At 39.4% G+C, this 19558-nt stretch overlaps 1 protein-coding gene across 3 annotated transcripts in view; it reads right to left on the reverse strand.

Moving 5' to 3' along the window:
- Nucleotides 1–13107: 13107 nt before the first annotated feature.
- IL18 (interleukin 18) overlaps nucleotides 13108–19558 on the reverse strand; it is a 40831-nt gene continuing 34380 nt past the window's right edge. For all 3 annotated transcript variants that reach the window (XM_039229194.1, XM_039229192.1, XM_039229193.1), the window contains exons 4-6: nucleotides 17276–17410; nucleotides 16190–16323; nucleotides 13108–13441 (exon numbers count right to left, since the gene is read on the reverse strand). In XM_039229194.1, the coding sequence (XP_039085125.1) occupies nucleotides 13220–13441; nucleotides 16190–16323; nucleotides 17276–17410 (491 nt within the window). In that variant the 3' untranslated portion in view covers nucleotides 13108–13219. The remainder of the gene's footprint in view (nucleotides 13442–16189; nucleotides 16324–17275; nucleotides 17411–19558) is intronic.

The following is a 19558-nucleotide window of genomic DNA, read 5'->3' on the forward strand; positions in this document are numbered from 1 at the left end:
ATTACTGTAACCAAAACAAAACAAAGGTGATGACACTTTTGAGAAATCGACAGTATGTAGTAATTGTTTCCTCTTTGTCTCTACCGAAACAAGTCTCTTACCTTAAGTCTGATTAAAAATCACCATGTCCAGGAAGAGTCCACTGTTTAACCGTAGCTGGCTGGCTCCCCTGTTATTACCATTATCATCAAATAAGCATTTTTGTATTTAATGTGCTGTTGCCACTGTCTCTTCTGCTAACTCTCCTCCAGCCACAAGAGCCTCTTTCTCTGCCTCACATACTCTAAGCTCGTTCTAGCCTCAGGACCTTTACAATCGCTGTTTTCTTTGCCTCACATTTACTTCCTTCCTCATAATCTTGGCACAGGAACCTTTGTGTTGGCCTGTTCTTACTTAAACTGCTATCTCTTCATAGACTTAATTTTCTGCGTAGCATTTTCCACTATCTGATATTTTTATCTTTTTTTTTTTTAAATGTGTCTAGTCTCATTTCCCCTCTGCTAGAATGTTAGCTCTTTGGGAACAGGAATCTGTTTCCCTTATTTGCTAAATCACAGTGCCTATAAAAGAGCTTGGTTCATAGTAGGCGCTCAATAAATATTTGTTGAATGTATGAAAGACTTTCAAATAATTCTTGTTAGATTGGTTTGTCTTCCTCTCCCTATGGGGGAAACTCACATGTGAGCGGCAGGGATGCAATATATCGCTTCCAACCTTGATGAGCTGGCTGGAAGGCAGTGAGGTGAAGAGGTGAGGTACCAGATCAAAGACTGACAGACTATGAAGAAGCAAAGGGACCAGGAAACCAGGCTTTTATCTTCATGAAACCACTAACTGACAAAGGTTGTGATTTGGGCAGGCAGCCCAGGCTTACTCACTACTTAGAGGAGTAGGGAGACTCTACCTTATCCCACACCATTTCAGGTCATTATTGCTTCCTCAAGCAGTTTGTGAGCACCTGCCATAGACTATACTAGCTTTTTTGGGAACCTCCACATTAGGAACTCCATTCATGGATAGATAGCAGTAGTAAAGGAACTCCATTCATGGATATCTGTGTGGTCAAATGAAATAATATATGGCACATAATAGGCATTCAATAGGGAGGGATTCCATTACCTCTTGCCTGGCTGTAACCATTCCTGGCACGGTACCAGGAGGGAAGGGTATAGTCTTTCTGGATATGAGAAGGTGAGCGTATGAGGTGTCAACAGATGGTAAAGGAATGTTGCCCACCTAGGGCCACTGTGTTAGATTTGTACGTCATGCGCCATCTGCACGGCTCTCCTTAGTGGTCCAGGGTCCAGCAGGTGTTGGTGGACTGTCTATATAGTAAGTATTGAACCATGCAAGATGCTCAGGCTAGTAGCCACTGCTATATGACAAGTAAAATCAAAAGTCACAGATGTTGCCCTCTGCTCCTCAACTCAGAGCTGAAGCTATTGACAGGGGTCCTCAAGGCCTCAGAGAACTTCTTTATATTCATATATTGAGTCCTTGCTATGTTCTAGGTTTTGCACTAGGTGCTTGGCATACATCAGTGAATAAAACAGACATGAGTCCTTGCTTTTGTGAAGCCAGCATTCTGTGGGGGAATCTCATAACGATAGGATAGTGTATGTTAATTATATAGTATATTGAAAGGTGATGGGCCTATAAATGAAAAGTAATACAGTGTAAGGGGGATCAGTAGTCCCTGGAGCTGAGATGAGGAAGGTTATGGTATTAAAAAAAATAGGGGGGCACCTGGGGAGCTTGGTCGGTTAAGTGTCTGGCTTTGGCTTATGTCATGATCTCATGGTTTGTGGGTTTGAGCCCCGCGTCGGGCTCTGTGCTGACAGCTCAGAGCCTGGAGCCTGCTTCTGATTCTGTGTCTCCCTCTCCCCTGCTCGTGTTCTGACTCTCTCTCTCTCAAAAATAAACATTAAAAAAAAAATAGGTGTCAGGACAAGCCTCTTTAAAAAGAGAGATTTCACCAAAGTAGTAAAGGAGGTAGGGTATTAGTCACTGGACATTTGTGAGGAGAGAGTTCCAGGCAGAGAAACAAGTAAATCTGAAGGTGGCAGTATGCTTGTTTGAGGAGCAGAGTGGCCGATGTGGCGGGAACTGATGGATATTTGGGGGGGGGGTGGAGAAGGAGGAGACAAGATCAGAGAGGTACGCGGGGATCAGATGGCTTAGCCTTGTAAGCTATTACAGTGCAATGAGAGCATTGGCGGGAAGGCAGGAGTTAGTGGTGACACCACAGCAGAGATGCCTGAGGGCGTGATACAAGGTTTATTTGTAGGAGGAGTGTCCCTGGGCCATGCCACAGATGGTGCTCTCAGGGGCTTCAACCACAAAGCACGGTCTGGAGGACCTTAAAGGCTATAGAGCAAATATGAATGGAGGAAACTGTTTGGTTTCCATTTTAGAAAGTGAAGGGTGAGATGTCTCATAAGCATCCAAGTAGAAATGGTCAGTAGAGAGTTGGATATATGAGTGTAAAGTTCAGGAGACATGCCTGGGCTTCAAACATAAATTTGGGAGTTAACATTTATATGATATTTTTCCATGATCCAGACCTTCCTCTGAGCAGGGAGCACTGACCTGTGATGATTCCCCCTTTCCTTTCTGGTTTTTCCTATTATCCTTTGGCCTTCGCTTTCCACCTTGCCAACGATTCAGCCAAGGAAAGGAAGAGGACCTAGAGGGGAGACAGTTTGGTTTGGAGGTACACGATGAGAGACTACTGTCCGATAGCCACCCCTTCCTAACTTGGAAAGGAAGCCTAGGGCAGTGGAGGAGGTAAACGTGGGAGGGGAACTAGTGAGATTTTTCTCGTTGAGGAGGTCATGGAAACCTGACTTCCCACCAGGCTGGGTTTTAGGGAGGGGTATAGGTCGACACCCCCACACCCCACATATACACAGATTGCTTTATGAGATATGAGATGGAGGGGATATATGCCTTCTTTTCTGGGTAGAGTCCCAAGAGTCAGAAAGACAGCAAAAAAGAAATGGCTATATGGTGTATCTAGTAGATAAGCCCTGAACAATCTCTCAGAGGTCTCTGAGCCCAGTGGGTCCAGAAAAACCAGAGTATTTTCAGTGCACCCAGGAGGGTCACTGAAGTTGCCTGGATTTGTTAGAAAGCTTTTGTATGGAAGTAATAACATATCTAATTCTAACTGATTTAAACAATAAGCAGATTTATTGGTTCAGTAATAAAGCTTAGAGGTAGGAGTGATTTGATTAGGCACCGGCTGGCTCCATTGCTGTTCTCATCTGGATGTTGGCTTTGTCCTCAGGCTGGCTTCCTTCCTAAGAGCAAAATGTGTGTATCAGTTTTAGGCCTCACATCTGCCTGTTCAGAAAGGGAACTTCTCTTTTCCCCATCATGAAAAAATAGTCCTGGACTTCCATTTGGACCAACCTCAGCCATGTGCTTACCCGTGAAGAAGGACTGTGACTAAGGGATTGCCATCAAGGCAAGAAGGATGAGGTTATGCCTGAGTCAATCAGTGGAATTTGCTGAGAGGGGTGGTGGTTTATATCAGTCCCACTGAGGTCACCTGTATGCTATGTAATCAAGGGATCACATGGATCCCAGAGAGGAAACCAATAAAGTCAACCATGTAGACGGAGAAAGCCGTACCCCTAACAGGTTTTGTGGACGGGAGTGAGGGCCTGCTCAGGAGCAACCTTATGGACCAAAAGGGGATGTTGGACATCTTGGCAGATGTGAGGATCTGTCGATAATGATCAAGGGCTAGATTCCATACCCATCCCATCGCTGACACCTTGGTATTATTTTCCATATGGGACTTAGATACAACTGTGGAGAAAGAGGGGTACCCAGCATTCACTAGAATTAAGTTTCTGCTGCTTCAGCATAGTGAGAACTTGGGAGAAAAAGTTAAAGTAGAAAATAAGGTTGCATTTCTTACTCATCAGAGTTTACAGTCGAAGACTGCATACCTGCTATGTCAATTAGCACTCTGACCTTCAGAGATAACTTCCAGCAAATCCAGGTTCACAAGCTAGGAGGAAAAAGTTCTTCCTCAAATTTATTTGTCTATTGGAATTTTTGTCTCTCAAAGCTTAGTTTAAATTGCACTTTTTCTGTGGAGGCTTCCCCAACCAGCCAACCACAATTCCTCTTCTCCTGTGCTTTGTTTCTACACTTCTTGTTACAGGGCGTCTTTGAAAGGCCCAAGGCCCTGCCTGATGTGGGCCTCTGGTCTTCAAAGGCACTGTGTTCAGAATATGGCATCTGAGAACTTTCTGGAAATATCTCCACCTGTTGTTTTTGTTTTTGTCCAGGGCTTCAAAAAAGCCCTTCAATGATTCTAAAAAATATCTTGAAGACCATCTTGGAGTCTAAGAGGTGGAAAGAGAAGTACTTCCTCTGTAGCTCAATTGAAGAGCTCTTCTGGGGTGGATGGACTCTCATGGCATCCTACCCCAAATCTGATGATTTCCTCTACCTTTGACTCTTTTTACTTTCTAGATTCCTGAACTGAGCTCTGTATGATATACTTAATTTAGGTCCTATTATGGAGGGTGAGGGCCTCTCCATGTGTAAACACATGACCATCAGGAGAAAAAAAAAAATCAAAGACTGAATTCTGAGCATGCCTTCAGATGTGAATAGAAGATTTTGTTTTGCTGTATGGGCTTTGTGGGTCCAGAGGCAGTCATAAGCAGATTTACCAAACTGCAAACTATGAATTGCTGTTTTCTGTTGACTAGGTTAAATTGGATTTCTTTTGTGCAACAAAATCAAGGGTTTAAAATTTGGAAAGCAAACAAGCAAAATGAAACAGGCTTTTATGACCTGATGTTTTCTCATTCAATTATAAAGCCCATGTGTTGAGAAAAGATAGGGAAAAAGCAACATATGTCTGAGAGCCGGAAAGAATCGTGGGAGAAGCAGTGATGTTTTTATTCCTTTAGACTGAGCAATAAGTTTACACAGTGCAGGAAAAAAAATTACCTAAAGCAGAGTGGGTTTAGTCTTGTAGGAAGAAAGTCCCTGTTTCTTCTGACAGATGACGTGTGCATACAGCCTACATGTGAGCTTAGGTGGAAGTGGGTGGAGGGTATGTGGAAAAATCTAAGAAAGGAGATAATATTTATTAGCTAGTATGTTCCAGGACCAGATGCCATTGAGAGCTTTATATTATCTCATGTAATCTGTATACCCTATTGGGTAGGTATTTCTTATTTCATTTCCACTTTATATTGAGGAAACCTAGCCTCAGAAAGATGTGTCTGAAGCATACGTTTCTTTGTGTACTTTGGTATGGGGAAAGTCTTGGGTTATGGGACAAGACACAAAACAAGGTTACATGTCTCCAAAACCCATTCTCGTTTCATCCCTTCATACTACCTTTCTAAATATCCATGTTACATTGTTAGGAGTCCAAATATAAGGAAACAAGATCAAGGAGTTTGAACAAAAGGTTGCCACACAGTTTGTTAGTTTCTTAAACCTGATGAGGCAAGAGACAACTGGTCAGGGAATATAAAACAGAGCTATTCTCACATTCATTACTAGATACTTTTCTTTTTCTTTTTTAAAATATATATTTATTTATTTTGAGAGAGACAGAATGTGCACATGAGCAATCGAGCAGGGGAGGGGCAGAGAGCAAAGGAGAGACAGAGAATCCCAAGCAGGCTCTACACTGTCAGCACAGAACCATAGGGAGAGCTCGATCCCATGAACCGTGAGATCATGACCTGAACGGAGATGAAGAGATGGAGACTTAATGGACTGAGCTACCCAGATGCCCCACTACATACTTTCTTAATCATTTTTAAGATTTTATTATAAAAACATTTAAGAATGTCAACTTTATTGAAAGAAAGCTTACAGGTAAGATGTTGCATGATCAGATTTACTTTTTTATGACTCAAGTCTGTGGCAAAGACTGACTTCAGATTCTAGCCAACTAAAAAAGTGACCACACTATGTAAATAAGAAGAAAAGGAAATAAAATGTCTGTTTAATATGATCCCAGTTTTGTATTTTTTTAAAAAAAACTACACCCTCTGTCTATTAAGATCGGGTTAAGATTGGCTCATACTCCCATTCAATGAATTGAAGAAAGTCCAGTGTTGTTCTGAAAGTTCTAAGCTCCTGCTTCCTCCAGTGGTGATTATCTTAACATCCATAACATGTCATTCTTCTGCTCACACTGATTCAGATGTGAAATTCAGCCTCTCTCTGTAATTTGCACAAAAAAGGGGCCGCACAAAGTGTTATGTGTTTAGCAGACTCTGTTAAAGGTATGGTGGCAGAGGTATTTACATTAGAGTAATGCAAATAGCTTTAAATTGTGTCTGTACTTCATCACTCCTAAAATATGCAACTTTTCACATTGTAGTATCTCTGAAACAAGAATGTGCCCTACAGGGCACCTGGGTGGTGGCTCAGTTGCTTAAGCTCAGGTCTTGATCTCAAGGTTCGTTGAGTTCAAGCCCTGCATCGAGCTTTGTGCTGGAGACTGGAGCCTGCATTGAACTCTATGTCTCCTTCTCTCTCTGCCCCTCCCCTGCTCATGCTTTGTCTCTCTCTCAAAAATAAACAAACGTTAAAAAAAAATTTTTTTTTAAAGAATGTGCCTTACAATTGAAGGCATGTCATAGTTTTTTTTGACACCGTCTTTTGTTTCATAGTGGTACATAAAATAATGGTGCATTTTATAATTGGTGGCATCTGAGATTCAATGAAACAGGGAATTCTACTTCTCTGTTTTTCTTTCTTTTTCTTTTAATGTTTTTTTCACTTACTTTTGAGAGAGAGAGAGAGAGAACAAGTGGGGGAGGGGCAGAGAGAGAGGGAGACACAGAATCCGAAGCTGTCAGCATAGAGCCCGATGCAGGGCTTGAACTCATGAATCACTAGGTCCTGACCTAAGCCCAAGTTAGAGCTTAACTGACAGAGCCACCCAGGTGCCCCTACTTCTCTGTTTTTCAAAAGTCCTCTGGTGATTTCTACTATTTGAGCTCTACCTTCTTCCCCTGGCGCTTTGGTCCAGTCTGATGCCTCTATCCCATTTCTTCAGCCCACTTGCGATTTTGACAATGACTGCAGTACACAGTTCCGTGCCAGCGCATATTAACAATATTGCTGTGACTGTGTTGCATGTTCTTCCCATTTTCTGCCACAGATAAATCTGCCTGGCCAAGTACAGCCTAAAAGTGTGGGGATTAACATCCCCAGGGGCAGCCTTCAACTAGTGGGTGTCGGAAGCTGGTGGGGAAATGCCCCTGCCTCCCTTCCTGGATGGGAATAATATGGGGAGGTGCATTCTTGCAAGCTTTTCTCTCAGGAGGTTCTGGGAAAATCAGGCCCATGGTGACAACACACCTTACACTAACTTTTGCACCTTACCTTTCTCATTCCTGCTTCCTGGGATCACCTTCAGCTTTCAAATAAATTACCTGCACAGAAGTCTTTGTTTCTGGCACTGTTTTTGCCTTGTTTTGTTTTGGTGGGGGAGGTGGGACTCAAGCTAGGACCCTCTACTCTCCTTTCCAGAACTCTCCCTTTCCTTATGTAGAGCCATTCAGCTCTTTCCATTACTTTTTTTTTTTAATTTTTAAAAATGTTTTATTTATTTCTGAGAGAGAGAGAGAGAGAGAGACAGCATGAACAGGGGAGAAAGTCAGAGAGAGAGGGAGACACAGAATCTGAAACATGCTCCAGGCTCTGAGCTAGCTGTCAGCACAGAGCTCGACGCAGGGCTCGAACCCACAAACCATGAGATCATGACCTGAGCTGAAGTTGGTCGCTTAACCGACTGAGCCACCCAGGCACCCCTCCATTACTTATATCCAGACCCAGCACACAGTCGACTTTTGTATGTCCAAGATTTCACCTGCATGTTTGAAAGGATTATTGTAAAAGTTTACCAGATTCTGTCCAGGGCAAGGGGTAGGGAAGGTTTTTGTTGTTGTTGTTGTTTTTTCACCATGCATTTCTATAGAAAGAAAAACTATATAGGATCTTTGCTAAAATGTCAATGGTTATCTGAAGACAGAAGGAGGGGTGGTTTCAATTATTTTTCGTTTTGTTCCTTAGTGTTTTCTAAAATCTCTGTAGGGGCGCCTGGGTGGCTTAGTCGGTTAAGCGTCTGACTTTTGCTTAGGTCACGATCTCGCGGTTCATGGGTTCGAGCCCCGCGTCGGGCTCTGTGCTGACTGCCAGCTCAGAGCCTGGAGCCTGTTTCGGAGTCTGTACCTCCCTCTCTCTCTGACCCTCCCCTGCTCACGCTGTCTCTGTCTCTCTTTCCTAGAAATTAAAAAAAAAAAAAAAGGCTCACCCTCAAACATGATTAGGAACCTCTGGAGCCCAGCAGCAATTGAGGGTTTAGCTTAAAATCTCTGCAATGAATATGTCTTACTTTTTATATTAAGTTAAAATAAAAATAAGATCAAACTGACTTTTAAAAAATAACTTTGTTGAGGTTATAGTTTATATACCATAAATCCGTCCATTTTAAGTATATGATTCAATGATTTGTAGTTTTAGATTTAGATTTACCAAGTTGAGTAGGGGCCAAGGGCAGGCTACCCCAAAATGTACCACTTTGGCATGCAGATTATTTTGAATGAAAACAAGCAAGGCCCAAAAGACTCAGGAAGAATCTTCCTCCAACTGTCTAAAAAGAATTTAGATATAGGAAAAGAGCTATCACCAGGAAGAGAGCTATCACCATGGATAACTACAGTATAATATGGACTAGGGGTTATAAACAGGAAGAAATGTAGCAATCTGTTAAAATGTCTATGTCCCATTGTTTCTGAATGGCCCAGCAAATATTTGTTTACCAAACATTTACTTTTTCCATCTTCCTGTGAATTAGTTTCCTTCCTTTTGAAGTCCCAGACCCATGGCCCCTTCTCTTGGTTCAGGATGACATATATACCTCATTTTGCCTGACTGTCTTTAGAATCTCATATCCATGTGGATTTCCTTGTACATATGAAGTGAAATTTTATTTTCTTTTGTTAATCTGTCTCATGTCAGTTTTTTTTTTTTTTTTTTTAGAACAAATTGGGGAGGGGCAGATGGAGAGGGAGAGAAAATCTTAAGCAGGCTCCGTGCCCAGTGAGGAGCACAATGAGGGGCTCAATTTCATGATCGTGAGATCATTGTAAGGACACAAGTCTAAACCAAACTGACTCCATGACAGGCTTTAAGTTCCCCTCTAAACTAGAAGGCCTAAGTTTCAGCTTCCCCGAAACTATCAGGCAGTTACACATTACCCAAGGCAGGAGAAACCATCCTTGCAACACCCAATCAGGAAAGTCCAGCGACCACCCTCCACATTACTATGGGAGAGGCCTATAGATAGAAACTATAGATAGGACCCTGTTACCTAATGTTAAAGATAACCCGTTAGTCGCCGAACAAGACCCTAGGCTCGCTTTGTGATTGGTTGAATTTAAAGGTACTCTAAACGTTGTAATTGGATCCCGTCAAAAGTAACGAATACTCTAGACAATGTGTATGGTTAAACCCGCTGTCAATGATGTTGTATAATTATGATTGGATCACTGTTCCCATGCCACAATTTCTGTAACTCCCCCGTCACAAACCCCATAAAAACCCTACTCTGCCTTTGTTCGGGGCTCTCAGTACGGATCCACTGTGTTGGTGAGGTCTGGGAGCCCGAGCTTAAGCCCGAATAAACGCCCTTTGCTTTTGCATACGTGACTCGGGCTCCTTGGTGGTCTTGGGATTTTGGGGAGATCGCGACCTGGGCATAACATCATGACCTGAGGCAAAGTCAAGAGTGGGATGCTTAATTGACTGACCCACCTAGGCACCCATGTCTCATATCAGTTTAATTCTTAGACCAGCTAGAAGAAATCTGAAGGATAGAATAAAATTTTTTTCCTCCCCAACATGTACAACTATCACAATATCCAGTTTTAGAACATTTCCTTCTCTCTCATAAGATCCTTCATATTTGTTTACAGTTAATCCCCATTCCGAACCCTGAACCCTAAGGCAAATATGAATTTACTTTTCGGTCACTATGGATTTGCCTTTTCTGGACATTTCATAAAAATAGAAATAAAATAGTTTGGCTGTTTTAATTTAGCATAATACTTTTAAAGTTTATTCATGTTGTAGCATGTATCTGTATTTTACTTTTTGCTTTTTGATGTTGGTATTCCATTACGGACATATCACATTTTGCTTATTCCTTCACCACTTGATGGACATCTGAACTTTTTTACTTTTTATCTTTTTAACTATTATAAATAATGGTGCTACAAAGTTAATGTACAAATTTTGTGTGAACATTTTTTATTTCTCTAGAGTAGATATATAGGAATTAAATTTCTGGGTCAATGAAAAATCTATATTTAACCTTAAAAGAAATTGCAAAACTGTTTTTCAAAGTGGCTGTACTACTTCATATTCCCGCCAGCAATGTATGAGAATTTCTATTTCTTCACATCCTTGTTGACACTTATTATTATCTCTCATCTGATCATAACCATCCTAGTGGACAGGAAATGGTTTCTCATTGTGGTTTTAATGTGTATTTCCCTAATGACTAATGATATTAAGCATCTTTTCATGTGCTTGTGAGCTTTTGTACATCTTTGGAGAAATATCTATTCAAATCTTTTGCCCATTTAAAAATTGGATTGTCTTCTTATTAAGTTGTAAGAGTTCTTTGTATATTCTGTATATAAATTTTGATTTGGAAATTTTCCTACTCTATGGCTTGTCTTTTCATTTTTTTGTGATGTCTTTTGAGTGCAAAGTTGTTTTTTAATTTTTAATTTTGAAATAATATAAGGTTCACAGAAAGTTGCAAAGATAGTGCAGAGCAGTCCCATTATTCTTCACCCAATTTCACTGCCAAATTTTGAATTTTGATTAAGCCCAATTTACTAATTATTTTTTAATGGATCATGCTTCTTGAATTGTGTTTAAATTTTTTTTTGCAAAACCCAAGGTCTTGACATTTTCTCCTATTTTACTTTACAAGTTTTATAGCTTTAGTTTTTGTTTTTGTTTTTTAAGTAACCTGTGTGCCCAATGTGGGGCTTGAGCTCATGACTCCAAGATCAAGAGTCACATGCTCTATCAACTGGGCCACCCAGGTGCCCCAACTTATATTAAGTTTTAAGATTAGGAAATGAAAAATAGCTTTGTTCTTTTTCAACATTTTTTGGCTATTCTGTGTCTTTTGGATTTCCATATACTTTTTAGATACAGCTTGTTAATTTCTGCAAAAAAAAAAAAAATGTCCTGCTAGAATTTTGATGGACACTGAGTTGAATCTATAGATCAATTTCGGGAGGACTACCATTTTAACAATATTGAGTGGTCCAATCATTGAACATGGAATGTCTCTCCATTTATTCAGATCATATTTAATTTCCCTCAGAATTGTTTTGAAATTTTCAGTGTGCAAGTCTTGCACTTCTTTTGCTAATTTATTCATAAGTATTTTATTCTTCTTAATACTATGAATGGAATTGTTTTATTTTTTCCTGATTTTTCATTCTCATTTATAGAAGTAAAGTTATTTTCATGTATTAATATTGTCTACAACCTTACTCAATTTGCTTATTGATTTTAATAGGGATTTGTGTTGATGTGTACATATTCCTTAGAATCTTCTGTGTACAGAATCATGTTGTATGCAAATAAGGACAGTTTTACTTCCTTTTCTTTCCTTTTCTTGTGATTATACAGGCTAGAATCTCCAGTATGATGTTGAAGTTGTAAGAGCTGGACACATTCTTGCATTATTTTTTCACCATTAAGTATGATGTTAGCACTAATTCAAAAAGAGATATGCACATTTATGTTTATTGCAGTATTATTTACAATAGCCAAAATAAGGAAGCAACCCAAATGTCCACTGATAGATGAATGGGTAACACAGATGTGGGATTTATATAAAATGGAATATTATTCAGCCATAAAAAGAATGAAGTCTTGCCAGTTGCAACAGCATGGATAGATATAGAGGATATAATGCTAAGTGAAATAAGTTAGTCAAAGAAAAATACCATATGATTTCACTCATATGTGGAATTTAGAAACAAAACAAATGAACAAAAAAACCCAAACTAAAACAAAAAAACAACCCTGGACTCTCAAATACAGGGAATAAGCTGGTGGTTACCAGAGGGGAGCTGATATAGGAGATGGGAATTAAGAGTACACTTATCGTGAAGAGCACTGAATAATATATGGAACTGTTGAATCACTAGGTTGTACACCTGAAATGAAGATAACACCATGTGTTAATTATATTGGAATTTTAAAAAATAAATTAATAAAATATGATATTAGCTGTAGGTTTTTCATAAATGTCCTTTATCACATTGACTAAGTTCTCTTTCAAGTTTATTGAGAATTTTTACTATCTCCTTTGAGATAATTGTGTGGTTTTTATCCTTTATTCTATTAATATGGTGTAGTATATTAATTCATTTTATAATATTAAATCATCTTTACATTCCTGGGTTGAATGCCACTTGATCAGAGCATTTAATCCTTTGTATATGCTGTTGGATTCAGGATCTAACTGACTTTGAAAGATACCTGACTTTGGAAGAAATGCAGAAATTAGTCAAGTGAAGTTATCTCTACAAAATCTTGATGGTTTTAATGATATTCTTAAAAAATTAGAAAGTTTAAGTTATCAGTATCTTTCATCATTAGGACCAGTAACCCAAATGTTTTAAAGCATGTCTACTGAGTATAATCTATGTTCCAATTAACAATGCAGAATGTGTTTTCTTTAATTTTTTAATATTTCTTTTTTATTTCTGAGAGAGAGAGAGAAAGACAGCATGAGCAGGGGAGGGTCAGAGAGAGAGGGAGACACAGAATCTGAAACAGGTTCCAGGCTCTGAGCTAGCTGTCAGCACAGAGGCCAATGCGGGACTCGAACCCATGAACTGTGAGATCATGACCTGAGCCGAAGTCGGACGCTCAACCAACTGAGCCACCCAGGCGCCCCGCAGAATGTGTTTTGAAACTATGCATTCTCTTAATGTTATGCAAATATTTTATTCATCTGGATAAGAAAGAGTCAACTCAATTTTGTGAAATCTTATTATTCATTCGTAGTATTTTTTAAGACAACTATCCATTTTATTTCATTATTACAATTATAGATACAAAGTCTTAAAACCTTTCTGAAAGACAAAAAATCCGAAAGATCAAATTATGCAAGTTTAATCTAGCTCTTATTTTGAACAGTGAACATTATGGACTTATCCCCATTTTCATCCTTTTTTTTCAAGATGAGTTTGAAAAGATCGTTCTCTTTTTTACAAGCTAGAAAGTACCCTTTGTACAGTGAAGACTCAAATTGTATCTTATCATCATGTCCTGGAACACTTCTCTGAAAGAATATGATGTCATTTCCTTCATCATTGATACTATCAGGAGGCTTCATTTCCTACAGAGAAAAAAAATACTTAATTTTTTAAGAACATGAACAATTTGAATATGTGTGATTTATTTTGAAGTACATTACTGCACAGAACTAAAGAAGTGTTTCTTCTTACCAATTAAGAAAACAAACAAACAAACAAACAAACCTCTGAATATAAGACTATTGATTTCCTCTCCCTCTTAATTCCTAATCTGTTCTCCCTATTTAATCTGCCTTTTCCCACCATTCAGCGCACATTCAGGTTTAAGCCTCTAGTTTCTCCCAATTTAACTGTTAGATAGCTTCCTTTTCTCCTCTCCCCTGAGTGGAGTCCATATCTGGTCAAGATGAAGCAGAGTTCTAGCACAGACCATAACCTTTTTGGACTCATGTCAATTCCTGTCTTCTTCAACCATTCACAGCTAAAGACATTGATGACCTCCACTCCTAGGCATAGGCTAGCTCTTGTTTATAAGCCTAGTGTGAAAGAGGCAGAAAGTGCAGGCATCCCAGATTCTTCCCTCCTTCAGTGGAGCCTGGGACTGAAACTTGCTATAAGTAGACCCACTACTTGTACTAGGGCTAGGTCCTAGGTTCCAGGATAGCCCTGCTTATTCGCTTAGTTAGCACTTTTTCTCTGTCAAGCACTCCAATTCCATAGTGGTTCCTCACATTCTATCCTGAAATTGGCTGGGTCCTTCACTGAAGGCCAAATGCTGATTCTTATATCTTTCAGCCCCAGAAGAAGGTTTTCTCAAGAATAGCTAGATTACTTGAACCGTAATCCTGCTAGTCACTGAGGTGACAGTACTGCCTGCACTTTTCCTATTATTACATCATACCTACTTTTCAGAATGGATTAGAAAATGTGAGGACCACCCAATGTTCTTTCCATATCAATCCTGGTGCCAGCAGACATTTTGAACTTAATTTTGACCTCCTGCTAGCAAAGATGAGCATGATCCTCTCTAAGGATTGATGGAGAGACCTCCAGACCCAAAATAGTATTCTAGCATCCTCTCAAGAGGCCTGAAAGAATCTGGGGGTACCTCCAAACTTCTCAATCAATTATGGAATTTATAGTCATAACTCTTGACCTTTTTCCTTTATCAACAGGTAACAGTCTTGAATTGATGACAGTATAAACTAGTTCACCCACTGGCACATATTTCTGAGGCTGCCTATAGTATACCAGAATGTAGGAAGAGCCCCAACCTGGGGGAGCCAATTTGGGACTAATCTAATGTCTAATGTATAAGTGATAAATAATCCTTAGCTAAAACTTCAAAAACTGTAGAAATATTAAAGACAGAGAAACCTTTTAGTTCAAACCTAGTGTAGAAAGTTACAGTTGAAGGTGGAGATGTGGATAGGTGGACTATGTGATCTCTAACTAGTTCAAGGTCATATTTCAGAACACAGGCAAGAAAATCTTGGGGTAGTAGCTTTCTTTAGTTTTAGTATTTACTATTTGTAGCCCTTATTGGGAAGATGCACAACAAATGGATGTGGAGACAATCCCAGTGACCTTGGGGAATGCTCAACTTAGAAAGCCCTACTGGGTGAAACTTGAGGGCTCCGAGGGCCTAAGGTATTCTTTACATCATTACATCAGGAGGAGTTGAATCTGAACCCAGGGAGAGGCAAGCTTGACCTAACATCTCTTATTTTGGTCCTCTCCCAATTGCTTTAGTAAGTCTGAAAGAAACCTGACCATACTTGGATGTATATGCAAGAAACAGACACTGACATTAATAATCCTTTGCTCTTGAAACAAATCCCTCTTAGTGTCATGAAGGTTCTTGCCCGAAGGAAAACAGGGGTCACCGGAAGCACTAGGACTTTATAGCTAGTAACCAACCCAGAGAGGTGAGCACAATGGCAGCAGTTGTGCCTTATTATCTAGAGCTTAGGCTATATTTATAATCACTGCTAAGATCCTTATTAATGAGTAGAGAATGGGATTAAAGATCATGAACTAAAACTGGTCCTAACCCCTTCCTTTCCCTCTTCCTGCCCCTTGCCTGAGTCCTTCCAGAAACACATTTGCTATGAAGCTTAAATGTCAGAGCCCTTCACTTATACAGGTCTCTTTTAAGGCCCCTTCTTATTCTAAATAAACCATCAACTTTATGCCTTTGGTGATTTTATATTCTCTTTTTTTTAAAGGGCTGCCCAAATTGTATAAGCTTCAGTCTCCCCTATACCTGGATTTGCCTAGTTCCCTTATTATCAGATATACAACCATTAACTATAATAGCTACAGACTGACCCAGAAAACTTTCCTCCCAATGAGAGCAGCCAGGGGATGCTCACCAATTGACAGTGTTTGAAAGGTGAATCCCATGTCGTGAAAGAGTTGCTACTTGGGAATTTGCCAATAAAGAACCGCTGTCAAGATCACCCAGTCCTACTGAAAGTTAGAGTATAACCTTAGTGGACATGCCAAGGGGCAACTTGGGAAGGGGGAAAAAGCCACATTAAAATATAATCCTGGGGCACCTGGGTGGCTCACATGGTTAAGTGTCCAACTCTTGGTTTTGGCTCAGGTCATGATCTCATGGTTTGTGAGATCGAGCCCCGTGCTGGGCTCTGCACTGACAGTGCAGAGCCTACTTGGGATTCTCTCTCTCTCTGCCCCCTCTCTCCCCCACTCTCTCTCTCTCTCTCAAAATAAATAAATAAACTTTGAAAAAAAATAGGACTTAAGATATTTGGGTTTTTAAATTTTGCACATAAATATGACTAAAACAAATAAAGGCTCAGTCTTACCTTAAAGGAAATAGTTTTGTTTTCACAGGAGAGAGTAGAGACGGTCTGACATGCCACACAGATGGTTACTGCCAGTCCTCTAGTGAGGCTATCTTTATACATATATATCATAAATTTAGTCTGGGATGCATTATCTGAAATAAACATTAATAAATAAGAACATTAGAAGAATTTCTGCAAAGCACTATTTATGGAAATTAGCCTAAGGATAATCTTTAACAGACCCATCACCATTTCTGTCCTCTGAGATTCAGCCAGTGAGCAGGAAACTTTACATGGGCACTCTCACCTTCTTTAAAACACATTCATAATATGTATTATAACACAAATGCGGCAAATTTTTGAATGTTTTAGAGACACTATGAATTCTAAAAGATTTTTTTAACCTTTAAATGTTAAATAGAATATTTAATATCTATCTGTTAAGGTAAACATATAGTTTTTTTCCCCCCAAAGTGCACATTCACTGTTTCAACTCTGCCTAAGCTCTGATATTTGGAATTCAAACCTTGGAAGGAGCAGTAAACGGATTCCTTTTGTAAGGCATTCTAAATTTCTGGCGAAAGACAGACTTACTCAAAATGTTTGTGTATTTATTTTTTGATTTGGAGTTTCGAAAATGCCATTGGCAATTTCAGCTACGTATTAAGGGTCCAAATGGAGATCCTACACAGTTAGTGCCATTATAGTGAAGGGATTGGTGACCCACATATAGGCTCAGAGTAGCTTGACCCCTAGCAATATCTTTGTTGCATTAGTTTTTCACCCCAACTAAAAAAATGTGGATGCCTTATCAAGTTTCTTGTGTGTGAAATTATTACTACTCCTATGATTTTTTCATCTGAGGAGTAGGTCTATTCTAGAAAAATATAGACAGTTAAATGGAATGGGAAGAAATAAGCTTGTAATTTTTATGTTACAAATATATATTTAAAAAAACTTGAATGCTGAGAACAAACTGAGGACTGATGAGTGTGGGGGGGAGGGGGGAGATGGGCATGGAGGAGGGCACTTGTGGGGATGAGCACTGGGTGTTATATGGAAACCAACTTGACAATAAACTATTTGTAAAAAAAAAAAAAATACCTGTGCAGTCAGAATCAGACATCTCCTCAAATATAGGTTGATTTCCCTGGTTAATGAAGAGAACTTGGTCGTTCAAGTTTCGTATGGTTGAGACTTTAGGTTCCAGCTTGCCAAAGTAATCTGATTCCAGGTTTTCTACAATGCACATTAAATCTCATTAAAGAATTTTTTTTTTTCTCACCAAATTACAAATAAGCATATTACATATTTCAGTTTTCAATAACTACTAATCTTAATCTTCTGGTGTAGAAGATGCTAGGACAAAGTTGCACAGTATTTTTTAACCCACTTCCAAGCATGCACCCTGATTCTTCTTAGCACCTTGTTATCACTACTCTACTTCTACAGTCATTTTTTTCCTAAGTTTATTTATTTTTGAGAGAAAGAGACAGAGCGTGGATGGGGAGGGGCAGAGATAGAGGGAGACACAGAGCCAAAGCAGGCTCCAAGCTCTGAGCTGTCAGCACAAGAACCTGACATGGGACTTGAACTCACGAACCGTGAGATCATGACCTGAGCCGAAGTCGGACTCTTAACTGACTGAGCCACCCAGGTGCCCCTCTTTCTATAGTCTTAAATTCAAATATCCTATTTCCAAACCACAATCTCCCATCCTTTTAGCCTTCTTAAGCTTTTCCTCTATTTCAGAATCCTCCTGACTCTTAACATTTTCTCCCTGTCTAACCTCTTCCTGTCTTCCCTTTTTTCTCTATGAAACCTGGACCTTATAACTCATCATTTTATCTACCTTTTGCCAGTATCTTAAGTCCTGAATTTATGTGTCCTTCTACTACAAAGCCCCAAGCCTGGCTGCTGAGGGTTGCCGCCAAGCAATTATACAAATGTACAAACTGGTACATTCCCAGTTCACCGATTGTCAATACTTCCTTTCTGTTACAGCTCTGCCCTCCTCCGTGGTCCAGAGCTGTGATTCTAAACCTCCTCCTGTCTCCTAAGGATCTCTACATGGTGACCACTGCTTTCACTTTCAGCAGATGATTTCCTGCCTCTCTACTTACAAACATAACTGTGGCACCACCAGTCAATTTCCTCTACTCCACCAGTCAATTTCCTCTACTCCTCTTCTCCCAGGGGGGAAAGTGTGCAAAAGGTGCCCCTTCTGGAGTCTAGGGCTAACTCCATCTGTGGTTTGGATGTGTCTTCTACTGAAACCTTGATTTACCAATCATCCCCTTTCTACTGTCAACCCATTCTACTTCCTGGATTTTATTCTAAAGAAACAATCAGACCAATGTGTAAATATTTCATCTCACACAAATGCCTCTGGGAGCACTGTTGATATAACAGCAACAAACTGGAAACAATTTAAATGACATCATTTGGGAATTGATCAAAAACATTTTGATATGCTCTTACTATGAAGATCATGATTTTAATATAACTGTAATATTCATTGCCATGGAGATATGTGTATGTGTATTAAACTGGAAAAAGAAGCTTAGGTACATATAATATATACTGAAAGAAGTATAGGAATGTTGCATCAAAATGACAGCAATGATTATTTCTGGGTTATTTTCATGTTTTATTTTGCTTATTGTTCTTCATTGCCTGAAATTATTTATAATAAACATACTATTTTTATAATTAGAAAAACATAAAACTCTTTTCATTTTTGGATTAAAATGTTTTTAATGTTTTATTTTTCTGAGAGAGATGAGAAAGACAGAGTGAGCAGAGAGAGGGAGACATAGAATCTGAAACAGGCTCCAGGCTCTGAGCTAGCCATCAGCACAGAGCCCAATGCAGGGTTCGAACCCACGAACCGTGTGATCATGACCTGAGCTGAAGTCAGACGCTTAACCGATTGAGCCATCCAGGCGCCCCTCATTTTTGGATTTAAAATTCCTCCATCAACCATATTCCACTCTGTAGTTGGCCTTGTTTCTCTCTTACTTTAAATAGCCAAACTTCTGGCAAGATTATCTGTATCACTTCCTTACCTTCCATTCACTTTTTTACTAATTGCAGTCTGCCTCTGCCTCTGTTTCTCCATCAAGCTACTTTCACTGAGGTCACCAAACTCCCTGTTGCTAAATATAATAGAGACTTTCTGGTCCTTGGTTTTCAACAGTGCAAAATCCAACACAGTGCCTATTTATTACCTTTAGCTTGAAATGCTCTCCTGAGATTCTATGGCATTCTTGGGGTTTTTTGTTTGTTTGTTTTTAGTTTTTTCTTCCTCTTTAGTTACTCTGTTCTTTTTTTTTTTTTTTTTTTTTTTTTTTTTTTTTTTTTTTTTTTTTTTTTTTTTTTTTTTTT

This window comes from Hyaena hyaena, unplaced genomic scaffold (assembly GCF_003009895.1).
Source record: "Hyaena hyaena isolate Hyena2069 unplaced genomic scaffold, ASM300989v1 scaffold_36, whole genome shotgun sequence".
NCBI classification, from domain to species: domain Eukaryota; kingdom Metazoa; phylum Chordata; class Mammalia; order Carnivora; family Hyaenidae; genus Hyaena; species Hyaena hyaena.